Genomic DNA, 27,618 nt, shown 5'->3' on the forward strand with positions numbered 1-27,618 from the left:
CCGTTGCCACGGGCAACGGCCCCTTCGCTCCTCCCCCCCACCGCCTCTCCAAATCCCACTTCTCTATTGGGCAGAAACCCTGTCACTCAACGCCGCCCCGCTCTCCCATTGGCTCTCTGGCGAATAAGCCCCGCCCCCCCGCCCTGCTTATGCCCCGCGCTCGGCGGAGCCGCCGCGATCGCTCCGGGGCTGGCGGGGCCTGAGGGGGCACCGGGGGTGAGCGGGGGCACGGCCGGGGGGCTCTCGGGGCACCCCGAGGTGGGGTCTGCACGGGGAAGGGTTGGGGAGTTATAGGGCCGCGGGGTTTGACTCTGGAAGGAAGTTTGGGGCGGCGGGGTGGTGGGGGGGGAGGTCCCCCTTGGCTGGAGCATCTCTAGGAGGGGATTTTGGGGGGCTTTAACCCCCCCTATCCCATTTAGGGTCGCTGTGCAAGGTGGGTTTAAGCCCCCTCTTTTTCTGAAAAGGGGTTTTGGAAGGGTTTAAACTTCCCCCCACACACAGTTAGGGTAGCTCTGCAAAGGGGTTTGGGGGGTTCCCCCCCCCCCCATTTGGGGTAACCCTGTAAAGGGGTTTTCAGAGGGTTTAACTCCCTCCCCACCCCGGCTCTCTCTGTAAGGTGGGTTTGGGGGGTTTAATCCCCCCAACCCATTTGGACTAAATCTTGTAAGGGGGGTTTTAGGGGTTTAAACATCCCCCCTTATTTAGGGTAGCTCTGCAAGGGGAGTTTGGAGGGTTTTAAACTCCGTCTTTCCCTTACTTAGAGCAGCTCTCTCAAGTGGGTTTTGGGGGGTTTAAACATCCCCCATTTAGGGTCTGGTAGGATTTAACATCCCCCTATCTAGTGTAGCTTTACAAAGGGGGTCTGTGGGGTTTGCGTCCCCCCCTTTTACCGAAATTTTCTCTGCCGGGGGGCGGGGGGGGACGCTGTGGGCTCACATCTGGCCAGATGTTAAGCGCAGGGGGCTTTGCAGCAGAACAGAGCAGGGGTTAGGGAGGGTTTAAGCCCCCACTTAGGACAGGCCTGGGGTCTAAAGGAGGGGTCACCGAGCCCTTAAACCCCCCTGAGCCAAACGCTGTGAGCTCAAGCAGGAGCCCCCCAGCTCCAGCCCCCCATTCCCTGCCTGTGGATGTCGCATCCCTGGAGATGATGCCCCCCGAGGAGGAGAGCCCGGATGGGGACAGGGACAGTGGCCTTGTCCTCCTGCATAGCCCGAAGAGCGGCAGCACACGGAAGGTGAGGATGGGATGGGCTGGCCCCATATCCCTGTCCTATCCATAGGGATGGCTGTCCCCATGGATGAGGGTACAGGGACATCCAACCCCGCTGGGGGTGACAGGGCCCAGGAGGGACTGGGGGTGGAAATGTTGTTGCTGCCCCATAAACGGCCCTAAAACCTCTCTCCCAGCTCCTCATCCCTAAAACTCTGTTCCTCGGTCCCATCTTTTCTGCTGGCTCCATCCCCAAGCTTCCCAGTGATTGCTTTTCACCAAATTCCCCGGTATTTTGGCTTTTTTTCCTCCTTCTTGCCTGCAGGAAGATGATCCAGGTGCTCCCTGTTCCTCCTCTCGCTCCCACAGGTGCTGGGCAGGGTGGTGCTTCCTGAGTTTTTCCCTCGGGAGCTGCTCCCGAGGAAAGTCGGGATGTGCGGGAGAGATGGGGCTGATTGCTCTGCCGGCATCGTTGTTTATTTAGGAACAATTGGGATGGAATCAGCGGGAATTGTCCTCAGGCTGCCACCAGCCCCCGATGTCTTGGGGTCAAAGACGTTTTAGGGAGCAAGAAAACATGGCAAACATTCATTTTTGGGTCTATTTAAGTGTTTTTCCCATTAGTTTTTTCCCCCTGAGATCCAGTGGGATAAACCAGCAGCGAGTTCACTCCATAATCTGAGCTCCTCTTGCAAATCCCTCACTTCCAGCAGAGCAAAAAGTCCCAACACCTAAAACACCCCTAAAAAGATTCCCAAATAACCAAGAAAGCCAAACTCAGCCACGCTCTGGAAGGGATTTGGTTTTTTTTCCCCTGGATCTGTCTGATCTGGAGTCACTTGAGCCTGGGCTGCAGCTCAAGAGGTTGCAACCTTAAGCCAGGTCGGGGTTTAAGCACCAGGTCTAAGGAGCAGGTGCTGCTCGTGAGGGAAGATTAAAGGGAGGGATTTGGGACTTTCTTCCCCCAATTTATTCTGTTTGGATCCGGAGCACAAAGAATAACATGGAAAATATTGCCGAGCTTTGGAGGGGGAGCCGGGCAGGAGATCAGCTCTGTCATAACATGATTATTTTTTAATCAAAGCAGCAGACCATCTGATCAGCTCTATTTGTTTATTTTTTTTATTAGCAGTAGTATTATTTAGAGAGAAGTTATCAATATAAACTTTTCCTGCTCGTTTTATCACCCTGGCAACATCAGGAGTGTGGATCCCTGTTTTCCCCCTGGAAGGGGATTTTGAATGCTGAAAAAGTGCTTTTTAATGCTTTTTTTTTTTTTTTTTTGGGCCAAGTTTTCTGTCCTAGGAGTGAAGATTTAATCCACCTGCTTCCTGCTGGCACCTTGCCCTGACTCCATGCCTCCCCCACCTCCCTAGAGCATTTTCACCCTAAAAATTCAATTTTTAGCCACAATTTGTGCTGTTTAAAACCCCCAACCCCCCAGATTTTTATTCCCACCCCCAGGTTTATTTTTCCTTCCTCTTGCTGACTGCACGAGCCACCAGTGAGGCCACTTGGGAAATTTAAAACCTTAATCCTCCCCTCATTTGTTCAAAGGCTCTGTGATGTAACCATATTCTCAATAAAAGGTTTTAGAGGTTTTAGCTGCTCCTGTCTCCCACAGAAACCCAGCTCGGAGGCAGGGTGCTCCATGAGATTAATTCCATGATAGGGAATTTCTGATTAAATAGATTTTTAGGGAGTAAAAGCCCACTTGTTGTCACCTCCTGCTTGTCTCGGAAGAGCTCATATAAATTTCTTAAATGCCTCTGGCTGGAAAAGGAAGGAAATTCTGGATAATTCTGGGGGAAAAAAGGAGAATTTCCAAGCCTGTTTTTGTGTGCACAGTGGTTCCCTGGCTTTTGTTTTGCTCTCTATCCCATGGGATAATGTGGCTAAAGCAGGGTCACTTGGCCACTTCTCCTGGCTCAAAAACTTGTGGGTTCCAAAGAGGAATAAAAATTCCAGCTGACAGCTCTGGCTCTGTGAAAATGATTTAAAGACCAGTGTGGTTCTGGAATTAAAACAGGTGCTCAGGGTTATCCTCTTCCAGGTTTTCCAACTGCTGGATCATCTGTGCACTTGGAAACTTTCTGTTTGGAGGGAAAACTGTGTTGGGAAATGCTGGTGCGGCTGGGAGGGGATGGAAATAAATCCCTGATTTTTTTGGTTTTGGGGTGGGAGATGTTGTGGGTGTTTAGTGGGAGAAATTTATGGGTTTGAGGTTGGAACCACAGACCACAGGCCCAATGGATGGGGTTGGGATCAGGGATTGTGGTCCAGCATCAGGAGGATGTGGAGCTGCTGGAGCAGATCCAGAGGAGGCCACAGAGATGCTCCAAGAGATGGAGTTCCTCTGCTCTGGATCAGGCTGGGAGAGCTGGGAATGTCCAGCCTGGAGAAGAGAAGGCTCCAGGGAGACCTCAGAGCCCCTTCCAGTGCCTAAAGGGGCTCCAGGAGAGCTGGAGAGGGACTTGGGACAAGGGATGCAGAGACAGGACACAGGGAATAGCTTTAAACTGGAATAGGGTAAGGTTAGATGGGATAGTGGGAAGGAATTCTTCTCTGTGAGGGGCTGGAATGGAATTCCCAGAGAATCTGTGGCTGCCCCATCCCTGGAAGTGTCCAAGTCCAGGCCAGACAGGGCTTGGAGCAAGCTGGGATAGTGGAAGGTTTCCCTGCCCATAGCAGGGGGTGGAATTCCATGATTTTGGTCTCTTCCAACCCAAACCATTCCATGATCCTGTCATCCCTTCAATATCCCTTTTTGTGGCACAGAGGGTCTCCATGTGTTTGCCCACACCCGTGGCAGTGATCCAGGCTGGCTGGAGTCCTTCTTTCCTTCATTCCCTGTCCTTGGGAATGGGAAGGTGTCTCCCTGGAGGTGGGGCTGGCTGTGGAGCTGAGCTCAGCACCAGCTGATGACTCCTCTTCCCACATTATGGATGTCTCGAGTCTCCGTGCAAATTAAACTTCCTCAGTTTCTCTCTGGGCATTCCCTGGCTTCCCTAATTGGGAGGAATCCTGGTGGTGACTCCTTTGTGGCCAAAACTGGTCTTGGACATGGTCCAGCTTGGTCCGGGCTTGGGCAGCTTCTGGGATCCAGCTGGATTTTTCCAGTGTCTCCAGGAGCTTTTCCTGCAATTCCTTGCTGGGACTACAACTCCCAGTTACCAATCCCTTCCTCATTTCTGTGGGAAGATCCCCACTTGGATTTTACCAGCACATTCCTGATCTGTGCCAGTTCTTCAGGACCTGGATCTGCATCTCCATTTCTCTCTTCCTTGAAACTAGCAGCACTTCCAAGGATCCCAATTTCTCCTTCCCACATTTGATCCCTTAATACCCTTCAGTTTCGCTTTTCCTCTGGTGCTTCGAGCTACAAAGGAGCAGAAATCAATCCCTTTGTCATGGAATTACCCTTTGGACTTGCTGGCCTCCACCTCTTCCTCCAGGGGATTCAGTTTGTCCCCAGTGCTGGAAAACTGCAGCCTTGTTTTGGCCCCGAGGCCTTGTTTTCGTCAACAAGGTCACCAGGGACTCTCAGGGTGTGGCTGTCACCCAGGAGTCACCCAAGGCTTCATCTCCTGGGGGTGGGAAGTTCAGAGTCCGCCCTGAGCAAACATTCCCTAAGGACTCGTAATTGCTGCTCGGGATGGGCCCTTTGGAGCTGGGAGGGAAAAACGCCCTTGAGTCATTCCCATTGTTCCCTGCAAAGATAAGGTTGGAGAATCCTTGGTGTCCCTCGGAGGGGAGCTGTTGGTCTTGTTCCCTTTTGGGAAAGGTCTTATGGAATCTTTTTTTCCCTCATGTGGAGACCCTGGATGAGGATTTTCGGTGCTGTTGTCACGTCCCCATGAGGGTGGAATGCAGAGGGATTTCCTCAGTTTTTCTCCGCCTAAGTGGCCTTTTTCCAATAAAATCATACGATATGGGTTGGAATGGACTCATTGGGATCACAGAGTCCAATTCCTGACCCTAATCCTGCTTTGTCACAGGTGATAAACGTCAGGGCTGGCCACACCTCGCTGATTTTCATGGGTTTCTGATCTGTCATTCCCTGTGTACAAACAAAAGCTGCAGTTCCCTGGCTCCTACGCAATTTAAGGAAGAGTTCTGTGCTCGTTTTTCCTTTAAAACCTTTAAACCAGGAAAGAAAAGTAGGATTTTCTCCAGAGCCACTTCTTAAACCCCCAAATTCCCCTTTTCAGGTGTCCCCAGCTGCCCCCCAAAGCCTGGATGAAAGAGCCCCTCTTTCTTCTGAACTCTTACGGGGTGACCTCGAGAGCTTGAGCAAAGAGGAATTAAGTGAGGAAAATCCCTTTTGGAACCTAACCGTGGGATTTTGGTGGGATTTTTTCTTTTTCCCCTCTTATGCAAGTCATGTTTAAATCCCTGGAAACTCATTCTGTGGATTTTAGGTTTTGGTTGGAACTCAGGAAAAGCTTTGGGATCCTTTGAACAGTTGGAAGGTGAAATGCTCTTCCCTTGACTCCTTATTTCCCTTATCTATATTTGGATTTAAAGATGGCATTTTTTACTTTCCTGGAGCCCAATTTTCTTCTCGCTCCAAGATTTGTGGAATTGCAATGCAGATGGGGCTTGGTTGTTCCTCATGGAATGAGGTTTGTACTGATCCATGCAAGCCAGGGATGATTTCTGGGGATCAAGGCAGAGCACCTTGAGGGAAGATCAGCAGCAATCCCATATTCCTGCACTTTTCCAGCCTCATAAATGTTGAGGAAAACAAAATGTGTAGAGATCACAGGAAATCCTTGATCTTGAATTCCTGACTTAACCTCCCAAGGCTTTGGGTTTATATCAGGTGCTCCTGGTTTTCCAGCACCTTTTTGTTGCTGGCTTAGGAGCCTGGATAAGGGATTGAGAACTTATCCCGTTAAATCTGATGGAGAAGCCAGGGAAAAAGCCCCTCACAGCTCCACGAAGAGCTTTAGTGCTCCCCAGCAGGAGAAGTCAAATCAATTTGCTAAATCCCATCATGGCTCCTGCAGGGAAGAGGTTTTAACCCTCTTGGAATATCTTGTGGAGCCATCCCAGTGTCTTCTCATCCCACTTCTTTCCTTCCTTCATTCCTGGTGCTTTCCCTCCAGACAAGGATCTTCATTTTGGGTTTGGATAATCCTTCCACTTGTGCCTTTTCCATCATCCCAACCTGCACTTCCCAGGCCTCTTCCCTGTGTCTCCAGGTGGGTTTTGCTCCTTTTCCCCACAAAAAATCCCTTAAAATTCTCTGGCTGCTTCCAAGGAAACCTTTGCCAGAGGTGGAAAGGACTCCAGGGTGCTGGAATTTGCAGGAAGAGCTGGAGTCGGAGAAGAGAAACTTCCCACCTGTTGAGCTTTGCATGGATTTCTGTGCCTCTGGGGGCAAAGAGAGGGAGCCTGGAACGGTCTCATTTGCATATATTTGGGTATATTTGCATATTCCTTTGTCATTCTTGTCTCTGGATCTGTCAAGTTCTCAGAGATCTCATCTTGAAATTTGAAATTAAGCCTTAAAATTTTAATGAGCACCTTCTCTTTACATCTTGGCTTGGTTTCCTCATCCTTTCCTTTTTTCCTCTGATTCCGAGATTTTTCTTTTCCCCCCCCAGGGAGACAACAGAATTGGGTGGATTTTCCCCAGGACAAATCCAGAAGTGGCAATTCTGGATCAAACTTCCCTATATTTGCTCCTGGGTTTCACACGCAACATTTGTGCAGCTTTCGGGGTGTTTTCCTCAAACCCTGCTGAACTGCTTTTCCAGAATAATTGGGATCTCGTGCTTCCAGCTTGTTCCTTTCATCAAATTCATGGATTACTGTAAAGCATTAATCCCAGAGATTTATGGACCAGCTGGAGTCCCTCTGATTCCTCAGTCTCCAAGGTGCCAGTTAGGAGCTCCAATCTTTCCCTTAAATGAAAATCCCAATGTTAATCCCAGACCCTTTTCCAAAGGAAGCGGCGCTCGCTGGACTTCAAATACGAGGAATTAATTTTAAGGAAGCTGAAGTCCATGGAAGTGCAAAATTTTCCATTTCCTCCTTGCCAGCTCCCACCAGAGTGGCGATCAAGCATTCCATGGAATTATGGAATGGTTTGTGTTGGAAAGGGCATTAAAGGTCATCTCATCTCATGGGCAGGGACACCTCCCACTATCCCAGGTTGCTCCAAGCCCCATCCAGCCTGGCCTGGAACACTTCCAGGGGCATCCACAACTTCTCTGGGAAACCTGTGCCAGGGCAGGGGTTGGAATGAGATGTTCCTTAAGGTTTTTTCCAACCCAAACCATTCCATGATTTTGGGACCTTCCCGTGCTTTGCAGGCTCAGAACTTTTCATGCTCCTAAACTTCCCAACCCTGTGCCTTCCCAACCAGGGATTTTTTTATCCAGGGATCTTCCAGAGGCTCATTCCATCCTTCTAAATCTTCCCTTGCACAATGGGACTCATCCCCATTTTGGCAGAGCTTTTATGGCCCTGGATTTCAGGACGCTCCTTGTGACAGCCCCATTCCCTGGGGGCATCCCATAATAACCCTGTAAGCCAGAGGGAAATCTGCTGGCTGCTGTTTCCTGGAGTCGGGAATTCCACGTCTTTTCCCTGTCTGCAGAAATTCCGAGCTGGAGCCGAGGGAAGGATGGAATCAATTTAGTGCTTTGTGCCTCTCATTCCTGCATCCCCGTGAACTCCTGACTCCCTGTGCTGCATATCCCGGAGACAGCCTCGGGATCACATCTGTTCCCGAGCTTTGGGGTCATACTGAGCTCATCTCCCGCCCCCCCTGGACCTTGGTGCATGTCCAGAGCCTGGAAAGGGGATGTGGAATTCCTGTTCACGGCTGCCCTTGGGGATTGGGGAATAAAATGGTTACTCCAAGGGCAGTGGAAGGTCTGGGGGGTGAGAAACTCAACGTGACCTGGCTGTGGGTGCTCACATTCCAGAAATTCCCAGTGTCCTGGGCTCATCCCACTGCATGGGCAGCAGGAAAAGGGGGAATTCTGCCCCTCTACCCTGCTCAGATGAGATCCCACCTGGAATTCTGCATCCAGCTCTAGTGTCCAACAGCAGAAGGATGTGGAGCTGCTGAAGCAAGTCCAGAGGAGGCCATGGAGATGCTCCAAGGGCTGGAGCCCCTCTGCTCTGGAGCCAGGCTGGGAGAGCTGGGAATGTCCAGCCTGGAGAAGGGAAGGATCCAGGGAGAGCTTCTGGAGCATCTTCCAGGGCCTCAAGGGGCTCCAGGAGAGCTGGAGAGGGACTTGGGACAAGGGATGGAGGGACAGGACACAGGGAATGGCTTCCCACTGCCAGAGGGCAGGGATAGATGGGATATTGGGAAGGAATTCTTCCCTGGGAGGGTGGTGAGGCCCTGGAATAGAATTCTTGGAGAATCTGCGGCTGCTCCATGCTTGGAAGTGTCCAAGTCCAGGTTGGAGCAAGCAAGGAACAAGCAAGCCCATGGCAGGGGTTGGAATTTCATGATCGTTAAACTCCCAACCTAAGCCATTCCATGACTCTGGGCTCAGAAAGTGCACAATTTATGGAATGGATGGATATTTTTTTGAATCCCAAAATGTGGATTTGGGATGAGATCCTGCCCTTGTCTCTCAGCAGGGCTGTGACCCCTTTGCCCAGACCCAGCGCAGCAAACTCCAGCACCGCCGGGCCCGGATCAACCAACAGATCAACAAGGAAATGCGGATGAGAGCAGGAGCAGAAAACCTCTTCCGGTGAGTCCTGATCCCCCTGAGCATCCCCCAGCTCTGGAATTTGGTTGGAGACAGGAACAGAGTCTTGATATCCAAGATTCAGCTGGTGGAAGATTGTTAAAAAGCAGGATGGGAGCAGATGGGATAATGGGAATGAGGTTGGGCTTGGAATGCAGAGCTCCGGTGTGAAAACCCAGGAAGTGGATCCAATGGATATGGAACTGTTGGAGTGAGTCCATGTATTCCAAGGGCTGGAGCCCCTCTGCTCTGGAGCCAGGCTGGGAGAGCTGGGAATGTCCAGCCTGGAGAAGAGAAGGCTCCAGGGAGACCTCAGAGCCCCTTCCAGCGCCTGAAGGGGCTCCAGGAGAGCTGGAGAGGGACTTGGGACAAGGGATGGAGGGACAGGACACAGGGAATGGCTTCCCACTGCCAGAGGGCAGGGTTAGATGGGATATTGGGAAGGAATTCTTCGCTGGGAAGGTGGTAAGTCCCTGGAATGGAATTCCCAGAGAAGCTGTGGCTGCCCCATCCCTGGAAGTGTCCAAGTCCAGGTTGGATGGGGCTTGGAGCCGCCTGGGATAGGGAAAGGTCCCTGCCCATGGCAGGGGGTGGAACTGGAGGTTCCTGAAGATCCTACCCAAACCATTCCATGAAATCCAGCTTTAGAATCAGAAAATCCCTTTAGGATTGAGTCCAACCATTCCCCCAGCACTGCCAAGGCTACCGCTTGCCCCGGGTGCCACATCCACATGGATTTTATCCCAAGGGTGACATTTTTTAGTGTAATTTGTGTTTATTTCATTTTTCCTTAATATTTTGGAGCACATTCCAGGCTGGGCAGGTCTTTAATAGAAAAAATTCCATAAATCTCCCTTAAAAAACAACTTTTTGGGAATATTTTGCCAGTTTTCTGATAGTTTCTATCCCAAATAAAAGAAGATAAAATTAACTTTCCACTCCTGAACTGGAATGATTTAACACCAACGGAGTGTTCCTGTTGCACCTGGAAGAAGGGGAATAACGGCTGATCCCTAAAAAAATGGCAGATGAGGACATCCCACTGCTCCATCCTGTGGAGCATCCACTGCTGTGCCTCATTTAATTATGGGGAAAAAAAGCCACGGAATCCCAACTTCTGCCTCTCCTCTGTGTTACAATAAAAAAAGCCAAACACCAAACCAGAGGGAAATGTGCTGGCTCAGCAGAAATCAGCCTGGTTTTGGTTGGAATTTGAGCTGGGGGAAGGGGGAGTAAGGAAAAACGGGATGCAGAACACATCTTAATTATCAGGGAAAGGCACGGAGGGGGCTCCTTTTTTGCTGGCTCAGCACTCTGGGTGCCGCTTTCCTTCCCTCCCACAAATCCAGCTGAGTAACGGAGTTGATTTCTCGGCATTCCGGTGCTCCAAGCTTATGAAACTTTGGGAAATCTGGGGGGGGTGGGAAGGAATAATTAAGCCTGACATTAAAGGCTGAGGAGGAGTGGGGATTATGTTGCAAGTCCGTAGTTTATTGCTTTTAAAATTAAAGATTTGTGTTGCGTGGATAAAATTCCTTTGGATCTCTAGCCTGGTGCTGGTGGGGAAAAGCTGTGGATTGTCCAGCCTGGAGCAGTTTGGAGCTGAATTTCCTGGGATTTTTGCCTCTAAACTTAAAAACAAACTACACCAATGCTTGGAAAAAATGATCCTGTTCAGCCTTTCTGTGTCTTTTCCTGGAAAAGTTGGCAGGAGTGGGGTATTGGAAAAAAAAAAAATCCATGTGGTGGAAAAATCCATTATTTGTTTGCTGGGTAATTAAATGGGAAGAGCCAGAGGAAACCTTTTCGTTCCTTGCTCAAATCATGGGATTGAGTGGAGGAATGGGAGAGAGAAAAATGTCCAGGATTTTGGAAAGAAAGAAAATAAATCACAAAATAAATCCCAGAAATTCCCCGTGTCCTGGGCTCATCCCACAGCGTGGGCAGCAGGAAAAGGGGGAATTCTGCCCCTCTCAGGTGAGATCCCACCTGGAATTCTGCATCCAGCTCTGGAGTCCAACAGCAAAAGGATGCAGAGCTGCTGGAGCAGATCCAGAGGAGGCCACGGAGCTGCTCCAAGGGCTGGAGCCCCTCTGCTCTGGAGCCAGGCTGGGAGAGCTGGGAATGTCCAGCCTGGAGAAGGGAAGGATCCAGGGAGAGCTCAGAGCCCCTTCCAGGGCCTAAAGGGGCTCCAGGAGCGCTGGAGAGGGACTTGGGACAAGGGATGGAGGGACAGGACACAGGGAATGGCTTCCCACTGCCAGAGGGTAGGATTGGATGGGATATTGGGAAGGAATTCCTGGCTGTTCAGGTGGTGAGGCCCTGGAATAGAATTCCAGAGAATCTGTGGCTGCACCATCCCTGGAAGTGTCCAAGTCCAGGCTGGAGCAGCCTGGGATAGTGGAAGGTGTCCCTGCCCATGGTAGTGGGGTGGAATTCCATGATTTTGAAGGTCCTTTCCAACCCAAACCATTCCAGGATCATTTGCTGCGTGTGGCACTTGCAAAGTGCCCCAAGGAAATCTTTACCTGGTGACAGATTCCTGGCAAAATCATGGAGCAGATCCTCCTGGAAACTGTGCTAAAACAGCTGGAAAATAATCAGGTGGCTGCTGAGAGCCAAAGAAATTGTTGGCAGCTGGGAGAAAGGAGGGAAAACTCTCCTTAATCCATATGGGATGAAAAATGGACCAAGAGTGGCCTGGAGGTGTTGGGATGTATGGGGAAAATAAATAGGAATTAAAACCTGGTTTATAGGGATTAAATACTGGTTTATGTGGAAAGATGGGGTGGTGCTGCCTGGCAAATTGCAGGAATGCTGAGGGATTTTTCAGTAGAAGCAGTCACGGGGATCTTTGGATGTGCTGTGGCTTGGCTTTGTTTAGAATAAAAAAATTCCTCGTTCTTGGAAAATCCTGGTGAAGGGGAGGCAGGAGGAGACTCTGAACCACCAGATTTTCAAAGGAAAACCTTGGAGCTCCTTCTCCTGCCCTGAGCCAGGGCAGGGCAGGCCCAGAAGGATTCAATCCATAAAAAATCCACGTGAAAGGCAATACTCGGGAAGAGCTGGAGGGAAGCAGTTTCCGTGTGTTGTTTTCCCTGGATCCCAGCGTGGTTCAGCAGCCAGAGCCCCTTTCAGCTCCGAGTTATCTCTCCCTGCTTTCCTTCGGAGCAGATAAGCAGGGAATAATCAGCCTGGGAGTTTGTCCTGCTGGGAACAGCTGGAATCAATCCCTGGTGTTTACAGCTCCTGCTGGGAGCAGGGAAGGGAGGGAAGAGAGCTCAGCAAATCCCTTCTCTTCCACAAGGATTCTTTGCACCCCAAAATGAGTTCTTCCTCCTCAAATCCCACCGTTTATTTGGGATGGGGGAGCACCTGGAGTGGTCACAGCCACTGCTGGAGGTGGGAGCGGGAATGGGCAAGGGGAAGGTGGCTCTGGAGCAGAAATTCCTGGATGCAGCACTGGGATGAATTTTTGCCTGGGCTCAGCCTCTACCTGGATGTTCTGACTTTCCTAATCCTGAAAGGCTGGGAGAGATGGGAATGTTCGGCCTGGAGGAGATTCCAGGAAGGGCTTAGAGCCCCTTCCAGTGCATAAAGCGGCTCCAGGAGAGCTGGAGAGGGACTTGGGACAAGGGATGGAGGGACAGGACACAGGGAATGCCAGAGGACAGGGTTAGATGGGATATTGGGAAGAAATTTTTCCCTGGGAGGGTGGTGAGACCCTGGAATAGAATTCTTGGAGAATCTGTTGCTGCCCCATCCTTGGAAGTGTCCAAGTCCAGGTTGGATGGAGCTTGGAGCACCCTGGGATAGTGGAAGGTGTCCCATGGCAGTGGTTGGAATGGGATGACCCTCCGGGGTCTTTTCCCTCCCAAACCTTTCCATCATCACCTGGAGGCACAATCCTGTGGGAAGGTTGGGCTGGATGCACCCAGATTGCGCCTCTGGATAACTCAATCTGGAGTGGAAAAATAAATTTGTGGATGAAAAGAGGGAATTTTGATCCATTGGTTTCTTGCAGGGCCACCAGCAACCATAAGGTGAAGGAAACGGTGGCTCTGGAGCTGAGCTACGTCAACTCCAACCTTCAGCTCCTGAAGGAAGAGCTGGAAGAGCTCAACAGCAGCATGGACGTGTATCAGAACGACAGGTGGGTCTGGGAAGAGCAGCCTGTTCCCTTGGGATTCCATTTTTCCTGCTATTATGGAACTTTCCTGGGAGCAAGGCTCCTCTCGCCTCATCCGCCCTGCTCTGTCCCATGCCCGAGGGTTGGGGTGACCTTCAGAGGTTCCCTTCCAACCCAAACCTTTCCATCGTCAGGGACCACGAGGTGGTGGCTGGGGAGGATTTGGGCAGGGGCCAGAATTCCTGGCAAGTTTTCATCCTGGGACTGTCAGTGTTTTCCTTCTAGAGCTGCAAGGAGAGAAAAATCAGCTTTTCCTAAGGGATACTGGGATGTTTCGGGATGGATGGAACATCCTTTGGACTCTGATATCCCAAAGCAGGAGGAATAGGGAAGAAAGAACCATCTTCCCTTGCATTGTCCCCCTTTCCTGAGAATCCCACCGGAGCTCTTCCCAATGGGATATTTTGGTGATGGGAATCACCATCCCTGGAAGCGTCCAAGGAATGCCTGGATGTGGCACTCAGTGCTCTGGGCTGGGTGGGATCGGTCACAGGTTGGACTCGATGATCTTGGAAGTCTTTTCCAGCCTAAATGACTCTGGGATTTTTTCCTCCTTTTCCCCTCCTGAGGTGGATGGTGTTGGATGGCAGCATGAGGTGTTGTGTGGGTGACATGGCTGAGGGATGGGATGGGATGGGATGGGATGGGATGGGATGGGATGGGATGGGATGGCATCCAGAGGGACCTGGATAAGCTCCACATAAACCTCACTGGGTTCAACAAAGCCAAGTGCAACATTCTGCGCCTGGGTCGGGGCAATTCCAAGCACAAATCCAGGCTGGGGGATGAAAGGATGGAGAGCAGCCCCAAGGAGAAGGATTTGGGAGTGTTGGGGGATAAAAAGCTGGAAATGCCTCATCCATGTGCCCTCACATCCCAGAAATCCCCCATATCCTGGGCTCATCCCACAGCATGGCCAGAGGGAAAATGGGGATTCTGCCCCTCTACCCTGCTCAGGTGAGGCCTCACCTGGAATTCTGCCTCCAGCTCTGGGGTCCAACATCAGGAGGACGTGGAGCTGCTGGAGCGAGTCCAGAGAAAGCCATGGAGATGCTCCAAGCGCTGGAGCCTCTCTGCTCTGGAGCCAGGCTGGGAGAGCTGGGAATGTCCAGCCTGGAGAAGGGAAGGCTCCAGGGAGACCTCAGAGCCCCTTCCAGTGCCTAAAGGGGCTCCAGGAGAGCTGGAGAGGGACTTGGGACAAGGGATGGAGGGACAGGACACAGGGAATGGCTTTAAACTGGAATAGGGATAGTTAGATGGGATATTGGGAAGGAATTCTTCGCTGGGAGGGTGGTGAGGGGCTGTAATAGAATTCCCAGAGAAGCTGTGGCTGCCCCATCCCTGGAAGTGTCCAAGTCGAGGTTGGATGTGGCTTGGAGCAACCTGGTCTGGTGGAAGGTGTCCCTGCCCATGGCGGGGGATTGGAACGAGATGATCTCTAAAGCCCCTTCCAGCCCAAACCCTTCCATGATTCCACGTTTCTGTGCCCATCCACGTGCTTTTCCCAGCACATTCCTTGTCAGGGATGCTCAGTTTTCCCAATTTGCCACTTGCTTGCCCTGGCTTAAAAAGAAATTGGGAGCAGCAACAACAACAACCCCAAACCCTGCCCAGGCCAAACAAAAACCCCTTTGTTTATTCCAGGCATTGGATTCCAGTGGAATTCTCGTTAGGGAATGAGCAGTAATGGCTTTCTGCACTAATTATAACTCCTGGAGCAGTTTTTCCCAAGGAAAACGTGGGTGCAAATTCCCTGCCCTGCTCTCCTGGTTTTCATAACTTCCTTTGTCTCTTTTCTTCCCCAATTAATGATTAATTAACGAGTTGTCAGTGATTTTGGGGGATAATGAGAGGGGTCTGTTGTGTTGGTGAGGGCTTGATCCTGCCTTGCCCACCCAACATCCAGGATTCCTCTGGGTGCTGGAAAAATAGGATGATTTCAGGGGTTTTTTGCATCTCTCCTCTTGTGCTGCCATTCCCAAATCTTTTTTGGGAAGAGCATTTTTTCCATGTGGAGTCTCTTAATAGGAGCAGCACAAGCCCAGGGCAAAAGCTGCTTCCTTTTAATCTCCAACCCGCAGGATCCATCCAAGATTTTTAATCCAACCTCCAAATAGATTCTTATCTTCTTCCAGTGAATCCATCAGCGTTCCCATGATCCCTCTGGGACTCAAGGAGACCAAGGAGCTGGATTTGTTGGTACCACTCAAGGTGAGCATTGGGGTCAAAGTGGGAGATGAGGGTCTGGAGATGCTGGAGAGTAGGAAAGGGAGGAGATGATTCCTTAGTGGAGGTTTCCCTGTGGGCAGAAGCGGTGAATTCCTTATGCAGAATTGCCCGAAGTCATCCTTAAAATCCTAAATTTCTCCTGTTTCCCCATCCAGGATTTCATCAGTGAACACTATGGAGAGGAGGGTGTCCTGTTTGAAAAGGAAATCAAGGAATTCATGGAGCTGCGACAGGTTGGTGTCCCTTGGCTTCCAAAGTTTGGCTTGTCCAGGATCACTCCTTGGAGATGCCTCATCTTCCTCCAGGAGTCCCCTCATCCTTTCTCTGAATTCCACATTTATCCATGTATTTCAGCCTGCAGCATTCCCATGCTAGAGCACCTTGGCTTTTGTTTGTAGGTTCCAAAATGTTACAGACTCTCTCTCCAGGTAGGCCTTGGAGAAGAGGAAATTTAAAGCAATCTGGGAAAGGAGGGGGAAAATCCTGTTTATTCCCGAGGATTTCTCTAATCAGAATTTCCATGAGTTTCTCTTAACAAAAATCAGAATGGTTTCGTTCCCAGCCTGCTGCTTCCAGATCTGGGTGTCCCAGCACCCAAACTTTCCCCATGGATGAACCTTAAAATCATGGAATGGTTTGGGTTGGAAAGGCTCTTAAAGATCATCCAGTTCCATCCCCTTCCATGGGCAGGGACACCATCCACTATCCCAGGTTGCTCCAAGCCACATCCAACCTGGCCTTGGACACTTCCAGGGATGGGGCAGCCACAGCTTCTCTGGGAATTCCATTCCAGGGCCTCAGCACCCTCACAGGGAAGAATTCCTTCCCAATATCCCATCTATCCCTGCCCTCTGGCAGTGGGAAGCCATTCCCTGTGTCCTGTCCCTCCATCCCTTGTCCCAAGTCCTTCTCCAGCTCTCCTGGAGTCCCTTTAGGCCCTGGAAGGGGCTCCAAGCTCTCCCTGGAGCCATCTCTTCTCCAGGTGAACACCCCCAGCTCTCCGTCACTCTTTGAGGGCTCTCAACCTGTGCCATGGAGCTTCCTTCTCTTTTCCCATCCGTGTCTCCTCTCCCATTCCCACAGGCCATGCGCACCCCAAGCCGCAACGAGGCCGGATTGGAGCTCCTGATGGAATATTACAACCAGCTCTACTTCCTTGACAGCCGGTTCTTCCCTCCCACCAAAACCTTGGGCATCTTCTTCCACTGGTGGGTGCAGCTTTCCCCATCGCACCTGGGTGGGGAGGGAGTCAGGATCCAAATTTCCACGATGGAATCGCTGCCAGTGCTGGTGGACACCAGGATCTGGGTTTGCTATTGCCTTGGGTGGGTTAATTTGGGGAGGGAGGGGGAAATACAAATCCCATGGGACGTACCACGATGGGAACGGTGCCTGCAAGCCCACCGGGAGCACGGAAAACCCTTCAGGCTCCTCGTGCATCCATGGGGATCATGGGGTGGTTTAGGTTGGAAAGGACTTTAGAGATCACCCAGTTCCGACCCCCTTTCCATGAACGAGGGCACTTTGGGGACCGTGACCAGGGGATGGGCAGCTGTTGGCTCTTCCCTTCTCCAGGTACGACTCCCTGACGGGGGTCCCATCCCACCAGAGGGCATTGGCCTTCGAGAAGGGAAGTGTCCTCTTCAACCTCGGAGCGCTGCACACCCAGATCGGAGCGCGGCAGGACCGCGCCTCCCTGCCCGGCCTCAACCAGGCCATCGATGCCTTCCAGAAGGCGGCTGGTACGTAGCTTCCCCTCTTCTCCTCTTCCCAGGAAGCTTTTCCCAAAGGTGGGAATAATCCACGGAGGTGCAGGAAGGGGTGGGAGCAGTCGTGGGAAGAGGCGCCTCCAAGGGATCACAAATGGAGCGCCGAGGTGGCTCCACGTTGGTTGTGTGGGTTGGGAAGAGGAGTTGGGATAATCCAACAGCCACCCAATGGGATGTCCCAGCTGAGGGGAGGAGAGACGCTGATCCATCTTCTCATGGAAAAAAGGGAGCCTGGACTGGGATCACCCAGGGCTTTGGAGAAGAAATTGGGCACAGGGATGGTTTAGATGGCAAGGGTTGGACCCAAGATCTTCGTACCCACCACTGATGGTGAGATGTTTGATGTTCCTGGAGGGAAACCTGCCTGATCCCAAAGTCTGACCCTCCTCCTCACAAGCGTGGTAACTTCCAGGAGCTTTTCCCTCCTCCAGGTGCCTTTAACTACTTGAAGGAAAACTTCTCCAACGCTCCCAGCCTTGACATGAGCGCCGCCTCCCTGACCATGCTGGTGAGGCTGATGGTGGCCCAGGTCCAGGAGTGTGTCTTTGAGAAGATAACCTTGCTGCGTGCCCAGAACGACTTCCTGTCCCGCCTACAGCTGGCTCAGGAGGCAGCAAGGGTGAGGATTTTGGGAAGGAAAGGATTTGGTGGGATTTTGTGGTCGGCACAACCTTCCAGGAGAGCACAACCCGCTGTCACCATCTCCTGGTGGACATCCCACATCCCATCCCCTTCTCCCAACTCTTCAGGTGGAAGATGTTTATTCTGTGGTGCACCAGACCATGAGCCAGCCCCACGTCAAGGATTACGTTCCCTTCTCCTGGACCACCATGGTCCATGTCAAGTCGGAGCATTTTAAAGCCCTCTCCCATTATTTTGCTGCCATCGCTCTCTGCGACTGCCCTGGTGAGTGTCCGGCAAGTGGAGGGAGCTTCTTGCTCATCCAAGTGCTGATTCCATGTGTTGCTTGGTTTCTCGTGTGGGATTCCCAAAGAAAGAGGTGATGGGAGGTCAATGGATACAACACGTGAAGTTTTTGGAATGCTCTGAGCTGTGGGTCTTGGTTATGGACTCAGCGATTCATCCCCAAGGCAGATTTTCCCGTATTTCTGGTTTCCACAGGGAAAAATCCGAAGAAGGGGAGGGAAAAGCTGCTAGAGGGATGTCACCTGCTGTCCCCTTTGGGGCTGGGTGGGGAAATAGGGGTCACCTGCCTGCTGACCTCCTGCCAGTGTCCTCAGCCCAACATCCTTTGGGTCACCTTGTGTTGGGCCACCTGAGGGCTTCAAAAATCAAAAATCAATCCGAAAATCCCTTGGATTTGGTTCCCAGCCTCATGGATGGATGTCCTGGCAATCTCGGGGTGGTGGCAGCAGGGTACACATGGCTCCATGGAGTCACTTGGAGTGTGGCTTCAAGATGTGACCCTTGATCTCCATCTGTGCCACCGCCGACACCCTGGGAGCAATTTTGGGATGGAACAGAAGATCCGGGGGTGGGCAGCAGATGCTCCTGGTGGCCTTTGGGCTACCTGGTGACCTTCGGTGTCACATGGTGGGTGGCTGAGGAGCTTTTTGAGGGCTGGCTGCCAAAACTGGTGCTGTGGCAGTGACACCAGTGGCTGCCAGACTGTCCTCACACCCTCCCCCGCTCCGGAGCCTGCCCAAAATCTTCCTTGTGCCGTGTGGGCGTTGCAGAAGCTGGATTCAGCAAGGAGGTGGGAGAGACTGGGATAATGTGGAGCTAGAAGAGCTTAAAGATCCAAACAGGAGAGGATGATGATGGAGGTGGAATTCCATGGGGCTCCAAGGGGCAGGGCAAAGCTTTCCCTTAAGTTTTTTGGTGTCCTTAGGCACTGAGGGAAGCAGAAATCTGCAGGAGATGCCTACTTTGGGAATTTTTTTGCCTGCTGTTGGGATTTCGCATTCCTGCTCCCACCTCTCCCTTGTCAGAATAACAAATCTTTTGCTTCCATAACCAGCTGGGAATAAATTCCTTACGCTGCAGTTTCATCCCTCAAGGATGCTGACATGGCAGGAGCTGGCACGGGGAGAGCCAGCTCTGTAGCTGCCAGTTCCCAACCCTCTGGATCCCTGTGCTCACCAGGCTTTGGGATCCCCTGTTTGGAGCAACAAGGCTCCCTGGAATCCTCTGGGTTGTTTCTTATCCCACTCTGCATCCAGGGAAAGAAGCTCCTCTGCAACCTTGAGTGAGCCAAAGAGGATTAGGAACAATTCGGGCTGGGAAAAAGGGTTTAAAGAGCCCAGTGTGGGGTTTGGAGAGCCTGGGAGAGAGGTATCCATCTCTGGTTTTCCATGGAATGACTCCCAATTCCCATTTTCGTGAAATGACCATGGAATGACATGAATTGCACTGTGAGCTGGAGAAAAGGCTCCAGGGAGACCTCAGAGCCCCTCCCAGTGCTTAAAGGGGCTCCTGGAGAGCTGGAAAGGGACTTGGGACAAGGGATGGAGGGACAGGACACAGGGAATGGCTTCCCACTGCCCCATCCCTGGCAGTGTTCCAGGGCAGGATCGATGGGGCTTGAAGCCAAGTGGAGGCGTCCCTGCCCATGGAAAGGGGTTGGAACCAGAGTGTCTTGAAGGCCCCATCCAACCCAAACCATTCCATGATTCCCTGATTTCGTTGTCTCGTGTCTCCATGTCCGTGAGCTCCAGGTGGGGAATTCCCAGGGCTCTCTATTCCTGGTCCTGCTTCCAGATTGGAGCAAAGGAAGGAATGGAGGGCCTCAGCTTCAGATCCTGGTGCATCCGTGACTGGGATCATCCCTGTGCCCATCCATGATTCCCTGCAGGCTGTGGTTGGATGACAGGAAGGTGCTGCCAGGGCCACCTGAATGTGGATGTGGCTCCTGCTCCCCTTGTCCCCACTGCCACGGGAGGCAGGATGGCCCTGACCTCTCCCTAATCCCAGCTCCATCCCTTTGCTTCCCACAGCTCCCTCGGATGCTGAGCTGCCGGAGCAGGAGAAGGCTTTCCTGCAATTCCATGTCACCATGCCAGAGGGGCCGTCACTCAGTGTCCTGCTGCAGGATCCCGAGGAGAGGAGGAAGCTAGGTGAGCACAAATTTCTGGATCCCATCATGATTCCTACAAATGATGAGATTTTAGGGGGATCTCTCCGTGCAAAGAGGAATTTCTCAGGAGATTTCTTCTCCTGGGAAGCAGGAAAGCATCAGAATCCTCTTGAGGGTGTGAGGACCAACTCATGGTGTGTGTTCCAACCTGTCCATCCGTGTTTGACAGGAAAAATTCCAGGTGTTCTGAGCCAGGTAACATCACCCAACGCTACAGAGAAATCCGTAGGGACATGGAGATCCTGGAAGCTCCTTGGTTTGGGCTGACTTGGCTGGAAAACAAGACACAGCAGATGCTCAGGGGGTGGCTTTTTCAGCTGCAGTGAATTCTTGGGAGACAAGAACTTCTTCCCATGCGGAATTTCAGCTCCAGGGAAAGAACAGACGCTGCTTATTCAGCTGAAGTCTTGTTTTGGCAGCCCCTCCTCAACGGGGCTGCATCGAGAGCAAACTCAGCACTCGGAATTCGGGGTGTTGCCTCCCCCAGGAGCTCTTTTCCCTCCTTGCACACGTGTGGAAGGAGGCAGATCCCACCAGGAATGAGTTTGGCCTCAGCAAAGTCCTTCAGGATGCTTGGCAAGATTTCCCTGCTGGGAATGGGAAGTGGAAACCTCCAAATAAACCCCAAAATCCAAGTGTTCTATGGTGACACCACCCCACACCCTCAGCTGCGGTCACCTGGTTTGCACCAGCTTTTCCAGCTCTGCCTGTTTTTCCTGGGGGAATGGGCTCTGTTCAACATTCCTGGTGAAAAATGGATATGCAGACACCAAGCTGAGCTTGGATTTGGTTTACAGGAAGGGAAAAGCCCGGAGAGGTTGTGGATCTCCATCCCTGGAAGTGTCCAAGACCAGGTTGGACAGGGCTTGGAGCAACCTGGGATAGTGAAAGGTGTCCCTTCCTGTAAGGTCTTTTCCAACCCAAACCATTCCATGATGATAATTATTATTATTATTATTATTATTATCATTATTCCTCATGATATCACATTTTATTAATTCGATAAAAATTCTGGGGGGGAGTCTCCTCTCTGTTTCCCATCCAACCCCAAAGCATTCCCTCGGTTGCAAGTTCCTCTGGCTGTGGGTCCCGGGAGTCTGGAGCAAACCTCCTCTCCCTGGATTCTGTTGCCACCGTGTGTCCTGAGCGTGAAATGCCACAGGCACACGTGTTTCCATGAGACACACGGAGAGAGCTTTTCTGGGAGTTCAGCCTTGGATACGGCTGCCTTGGTTGCAGTTTCCCACGGAGGAGATGCTTTGCATTGATATCCGTGGGTCACTGGAATTTCAGCTCCTCTTTCCCGACCGCTTCCATTTCCCGAGGGTGGGAACACATTGAAGGCAAGTGGAGAGGAGCAAAGAGCAGAGGATGGAGAGCAGGACCTGCAGGACAAGGAAAAGGCTTAGCCTAGAAAACAGGGATGTGTTGCACCTTCCCAAGGAGGACGGGGCTGGGTTGTTCTCCGTGTTCCCATTCCCGAGGGATCCGAGGCGATGGAGAGAAGTTAATTTGCTCAGGAGATTGAGGTTAAGCGTGAGGAGGGACGTCGGGGGTGGTTTTTCAGGAACATCTGCCAGCTCCAGCGCCAGGGGAGCGAAGTAGGTCACCCTTCAAGGTCCCTTCCCAGCCCTCCATCGGCTGGGACCGACCCCATTTAGAGCTGGGAACGTGACTGGGCTGTCCCTGAGTCACAGCAGGGTGGTGGCACCGCTCCTGAAATCCGTGGGCAGCCGAGCGGGAACGGCGCCGGAGCTGCTGCTCCGTCGGGCTCAGCTCCCTCTGCTCCCTCACAGGCAAAGCTCACCTCAAAAAAGCCATCATGAAGCACGAGGAGGCCATGAGGATCCATGGATTGTGCAAGATCCTAAGGAAGATGGATATCCTGCAGGAGGTCCTGTCCTTTGCCCACAAACGCTCCCTGAGCAAATACTCCGAGATTGACCACGAGGAGGATTTCTTTGAGACGGGAGAAGCTCCGGACATCCATCGTGAGTGGGGGGTTTTTTGGGATTGTGGGTGGGGAGGGGGTTTGTGGGTGGGAAGACTTCACAGGGACTTCTGCTGTAGAGGGGGGTTGGACTGGGTGGTCTTTGAGTTCCAATCCAAACTATGCCAGGATTTTAGGTCCTGGCTCTTACGGGGTCACACTGTCCCTCTTTGGGATGGCAGCAGCTGCCTCAGCTGCCCGAGGTCACCTTCTGTCTGTGCTTTTCTCTCCCTCCCATCAGCCAAAACTCACCAGAAACCCGAAATCAAATCCCCCAACTTCTCCCAGGTGAAGGTGACCGACCTCTTCCACAGGCTGGTACGTACAGCTCCAGGAATGGGAATATCCCGAGGGAGCAGCCGTCTCCTCCCTTCCATGCTCTGCTTTCCTGGATCCCTTCCTCCCGCAGCCTCTTCTCCCTCTCTCCTGTGGTTTTCCAAGGAGGAGCAGCAGGAGGACGGCTGGGATCTGTCTCTGTGACACCTAAAGGGTCACAAAGCTCCTCTGGTGACAGGGGAGCAGGTGGGACAGGAATTTTGGGTGGGCTTTTCCCAAGGGACCCTTGGGAATCTGCTGGCAGGAGGTGCCAGGAAAATCTCCCTAGAGCTTTATCCCTGCCCTCTTTAGGTTTTTGGGGCCCTGGGAAGCAGGAATGGGGTTCAGGAGAGTGGTAGGATCTGTGGTGGGATCACCTTCTGAGTTCCCCAGGGAGAGCTTGTGCATCTCAACCCCAGGGCATTCCTGTGGGAATGGAAAAGCAGGGAAAAGTCAGGAGAATAGGAGAGAATTGGGGGAAAAGTGACCCTGAAGTGGTGACCTGTCCCACCACTCTGCTCCTGGACCAAGCAGGTCTGGCATCCCCCAGATCCAGACCGCATCAACCCCCATCATCCCTTCTTGGACATTTTCCCTGCAAAAGACAGGATTCCTTTCTCTGCCCCCTCCCCATCCCTGGAATTGTTTTTTTTACAAGGCTGCACAATTCCAGGGAGTTCAAAAGGTGCTTTCCATGTTTCTCCCTCATCCCAGGGCCCCCTCTCCGTGTTCTCAGCCAAGAACAAGTGGTACCCAGCCCGGAGAGTCCACCTGATGAGAGGAGAGAACGGCTTTGGATTCACCCTGCGAGGAGACTCCCCCGTCCTCATTGCCGGGGTCATCCCGGGGGGCTGCGCCGCTGTGAGTATCCCCATTTCTTGCTGTTCCCATGGGAATGCTGGAAGGGAGCTGCCTGGAGGGATTTCAGGTGTTTTCAGGTCTTCAAACTGCTCAAGGAGGAGACTCATCCCTGCTGGAGCTCAGCCTGGGGTTTGCAGGTGGGCGTCATGAAATGATTAAGATTAGTTTTTAGGAGATAGCTAAGGAAAAAACATGGAATTTTGCTCAGTTATTAACTGCTGGAAGCCCACCCAGCTCCCTTGTCCCTCGCTTTGGGATGTGACAGTGGCTGGAACAAGATGGCAGGTCCAAAAAGCAGGGGCAGCTTTGTTTTCCAGCAGAAGATGCTGGAGAATCCTGGTGGGATTCCCAAAAGGTCTCCCTGCTCCCTCAGCACCAACCCATCCGTCCAAATCCCAGCATCTCTGGAACAGCACTCTTCTTAGCAGCAGGATCACATCTGTCTTTGGAAGACTCAGAAGTTCCCAAAGATTAGGATATGGACCACTTATGGTCCATACCTGGAGCAGAGTTGCATCTTCTCCTCAGCCTGGAGAAGGGAAGGATCCAGGGAGACCTCAGAGCCCCTTCCAGTGCCTAAAGGGGCTCCAGGAGAGCTGGAGAGGGGCTGGGGACAAGGGATGGAGGGACAGGACACAGGGAATGGCTTCCCATTGCCAGAGGGCAGGGATGGAGGGGGTATTGGGAAGGAATTCCTCCTTGTGAGGGTGGTGAGGCCCTGGAATGGAATTCCCAGAGAAGCTGCCGCTGCCCCATCCCTGGAAGTGTCCAAGGCCAGCTTGGATGGGGCTTGGAGCAGCCTGGGATAGTGGAAGGAGTCCCTGGTGGAAGTGGATGATCTTGAAGGTCCCTTCCAAACCATTCCATGATTCTGTGACGATCCATGCGTGTTTCCGCTCATTCCCTGCAGGAAGCCGGCCTGAAGGAGGGCGACTACATCATCTCCGTGAATGGCAAGGACTGCAAGTGGTCCAAGCACGCCGAGGTTGTCCAGCTGCTGAAGAGCACCGGGAAGGAGGGGGTGGACATCGGAGTCATCACCCTGCAGGGCTCGGAATGTCCCAAAGCCGTAAGTCACATCCCACGGGAAACCACCGAATTCCTTGGAGCTCTGGGTGCTGCCCTGGCTTCACGCCCCTCTCCACCTTTCCCAAGCAGGTGGACAGGAAGGCAGCAGTGATGTCCTCGGGATCAGGGATGCTGAAGAGCGACAAGGAGAACAGCAGGAAGAGCCTGATGAACAGCAAGAGCGCCAGCACGCTCCTGGTGTGGAGCAAGAAGAGCAAGCGGAGCAAGAAGAGCACCTACAGCGGTGTCCCCTTCACCGCCGTGGGGGACAACGAGGCCATGTACTGACCACACGCCGTGGTGTCCCCTGAGCTCCAGGACTGGCTGCCCAGGAAGCTTCCCAAGCCTGGCTGGGCTGTGAGGACTCCCAGACCCGGGAATGCGCCGCTGGTCGGATCCGCGCCGAGAGGTGAGCGAGGCACCTCCACTTCCCAGCTCCTGCATCCAACGATCCCCTCAATCTGGGAGAAATTCGGGTTTATTGTTAATTTTGGGATTATTTTTTTGCTCTTAAGGGGGGTTGGGGGGAGCTGTGCTAAAGCAGGGCCTGGTTTGTGTCTTCTGCTTGGCCAAAGCCAGCCCCAGCCATTAAAGCAAAAGTGTCACCTTCTGTAGCATCTCCTGGGCTTTCTCTGCAAGGTGCAAGGTGGAACTGCTCTCCAAGAGCTGCTGAAGGAGCTGAATCCTCCCAAAACCCCTTTTTTGGGAGAGGGGACAGCACGGGCATCGATGACTTGTGGCAATCCCATCACGGGGTCCAACCCCAGCAGCATCTCCCAGCTGGGGCTCTCTCAACAAAATGGGTTCAAATTAGGCTGGTTTGACAATTTTTAGTGCTTTTGGGGTGGTTTTTTTGGGGGAATGAACCCCCATCTTGGCTCAGCAAATCCAGCCCAGCTGCCCAGCCAGATTCTTTGGAAGAAAAGGGAAGGACTTAACGTGCAGTTGTTGTCTGGCTTTTTTAATCAGGAGAGGTGGATTGCCCTAAATATTCCGTGAGGAGATTAATAGCTAAGAGCCTTGGGGGGGTTTATTTTTCCTGGGAGGAGATTAAAATTCCAGGAAGATATCTCCTCCAGATTATTAAACTCCTAAATTTGTGCTACTCTTGGATCTTGCACACGTTGCTAATTCTCTAACGCTGCTGTCAGCGTTCCTGGGCTGGCCTGATGGATCCAGGCATCTTGGTAATTGTCCTGGAAACGCTGGGAGACTTCAGATCCACAAAACAGATTGGCAAAATTTCCTCCATCCTGTTTCTGCCTGGTGCATTGTTGTTTTTCTGAAAGCTCAGGAGTTGTCCGGCCTTCAGTGCTCGGATGATCTTGGGAGGTATAAAATTCCCTCGGGAGAGATGGGATTGTATTTTTGTACTTTTTAAGGAATTTTTAGGGGCGGTTTAAAGGAGCAGCGGAATCTCGTCATGACAGCACCCCTTGGGGTTGGGACTTCTTCTCGGTGGCTCCTTGTCCACTTGCCAAGCTCTTCATCCTGATTTTATTTAAGGAAAACTTCCAGAAACAAAGCCAGGTTGGACGAGGTTGGAGCAACCTGGGAGAGTGGAAGTTGTCCCATGGCAGGGGGTGGAACAGGATGGGCTTTAAGATCCCATCCAAGCCAAACCATCCTGGGATTTTATGAGCTCCGGGAGGGGGTTTTAGCTCTGTTGTTGTCCAAGAGGCCTCTCCATAGCCTGAGGCATCACCACAGCGGATTCCGGATCCGCCTTCCAGCAAGGGGCCATCTGGAGCAGCCAGACTTCCCACGTCATCTTCCCGGATGCTCGGCGTGGGAGCGGGAAGGAAAGGAGGGGGTGGGGTCGCAGAAAAGGCCACCTTGCCCTTAAAACATCCCAGCAGCATCTTTCCACCGTCCTAAAAACGTGGGATGCCACCACAGACGTCTCCAGGCTGGAGAGGGATTTATTTAGGAGAAGCCGTCGCGCTCCGCCCGCATCACCCAACCCCGGCGTTGGCGAAGGGGTTGGGTTTTGTGGGATTGGGATCATTTTCCTGATTCCAGGGTTTTATGTTGGGTTTGGTTTGGTGGGTTTTTTTTAATTTGTACATGGATTCTCACCTTTTACAGATTAAAAAGCACTGATTCAAATCCAGTTTGTAGCACTTTTGTTGGGAATTACGGGTACACCACTCATGAGGGGAAACAAACCTTGGCTGATCCTCCAAAACAGTCAATTTTGGGGCATTTTTTACACAAATCCGGAGCTGTTGAAGTTGGGAGGGATCCTTTGGATCCAGGATGGGCTGCTCCAGGCAAACCAAGGTCCCAAACATCCAAATTAAATTTGGTGAGCTGTGGTCTCCATTTTCAGTGTGGTGCAATGGGAGATGGTGGCTTTGTCGCATGAATTCATGGAAGTCACATGGGAAGTGAAGGGTGGGGCTCAGGTTGGATCCCGTGAGGGCTTTTCTCCTGGGGAAAAAAGGGAATTGGTCCAAAATGTCATTTTTGCTTCACACAGCAGGTTTTAAACTGCTTTCTGGGGGTTTCCATAAAGGATTTCAGATCCCTTTTTCTTTTTGGAAGAGCTGAGTGGGAATTCAGGCTGGAAAACAGCAAATCCTTGGCATGGGACCCCCTATTTTCCCTTGGGACCTGGACACTATCCTGGGAAATGACGAAGCCCATGGATTTGGGGCCGGATTATGGGAACATGCATCCCACAGGAGAAAGGTGGGTTTAAACCCCCTTAAATGGGGAAAAAAACAGGGCCAGGACTTTCAAAATTGGATTTATTTATGGAATGTGGTGGGAGCTTTTTTGTTCCGTCTACCAAGCTGGGGTTAAAACAGCATCCAGCTTTTTTTTGGGACATAGTTTCAGAATTTAAGGAGTTTCCCCTTCCATCAGCCCTCCTTTGCCAGATTTTGGAAGCCACCCACACTGAAGTCGTTCTGCTGCAGAAGATCCTTTTCCCACCCACGTTCAGTGGATGTGGGAAACTCGTGACTCCGGAGCCAGGATCACCTCCCCCTCTGGTGATGTGTGCTCAGGTGGGATCTGTGCTGCTTCAGCAAGAGCCTGGTGCTCTTTCCCTCTTCCCTGAAATCCATGGAGCTGGATCTTTCCATGCGTGTCTTTTCCAGCTTGACCAGGAGGCAGAGGGGTCCTGTAGGGTAAAACATGGTCAAAAGCACAAAAAATAG

At 52.0% G+C, this 27,618-nt stretch overlaps 1 protein-coding gene across 3 annotated transcripts; it reads left to right on the plus strand.

Annotated features, from left to right (window-relative positions):
- Nucleotides 1–305: 305 nt before the first annotated feature.
- RHPN1 (rhophilin Rho GTPase binding protein 1) lies at nucleotides 306–26,560 on the plus strand. 3 transcript variants are annotated; one of them, XM_042036151.1, is made up of 15 exons: nucleotides 306–1,234; nucleotides 8,818–8,936; nucleotides 12,958–13,086; nucleotides 15,240–15,333; nucleotides 15,507–15,584; nucleotides 16,435–16,559; nucleotides 16,927–17,093; nucleotides 17,552–17,739; nucleotides 17,870–18,026; nucleotides 20,078–20,197; nucleotides 22,014–22,208; nucleotides 22,449–22,525; nucleotides 23,237–23,383; nucleotides 24,294–24,452; nucleotides 24,539–26,560. In XM_042036151.1, the coding sequence occupies exons 1-15, from the start codon at nucleotides 1,145–1,147 to the stop codon at nucleotides 24,737–24,739; spliced, it is 2,046 nt and encodes a 681-aa protein (XP_041892085.1). In that variant the 5' UTR covers nucleotides 306–1,144; the 3' UTR covers nucleotides 24,740–26,560. The 3 variants fall into 3 exon arrangements, with proteins under 3 accessions (XP_041892085.1, XP_041892086.1, XP_041892087.1); XM_042036152.1 differs by having other exon boundaries at nucleotides 308–1,234; nucleotides 24,542–26,560; XM_042036153.1 differs by having other exon boundaries at nucleotides 308–1,234; nucleotides 15,258–15,333; nucleotides 24,542–26,560.
- Nucleotides 26,561–27,618: the final 1,058 nt, after the last annotated feature.

This window comes from Corvus kubaryi, unplaced genomic scaffold, assembly GCF_017639235.1.
Source record: "Corvus kubaryi isolate FWS band 111438036 unplaced genomic scaffold, C.kubaryi_AGA036_p1.0 37385, whole genome shotgun sequence".
Lineage (NCBI taxonomy): Eukaryota > Metazoa > Chordata > Aves > Passeriformes > Corvidae > Corvus > Corvus kubaryi.

Excerpts from the sequence above, each read along its gene's own strand:
- RHPN1 (XM_042036151.1), top strand. The coding sequence starts at position 1,145 with ATGATGCCCCCCGAGGAGGAGAGCCCGGATGGGGACAGGGACAGTGGC. Across the intron at positions 15,334-15,506 it reads ATTTGTTGGTACCACTCAAG|GATTTCATCAGTGAACACTA; the intron begins GTGAGCATTGGG and ends TTCCCCATCCAG. Across the intron at positions 17,094-17,551 it reads TGCCTTCCAGAAGGCGGCTG|GTGCCTTTAACTACTTGAAG; the intron begins GTACGTAGCTTC and ends TCCCTCCTCCAG.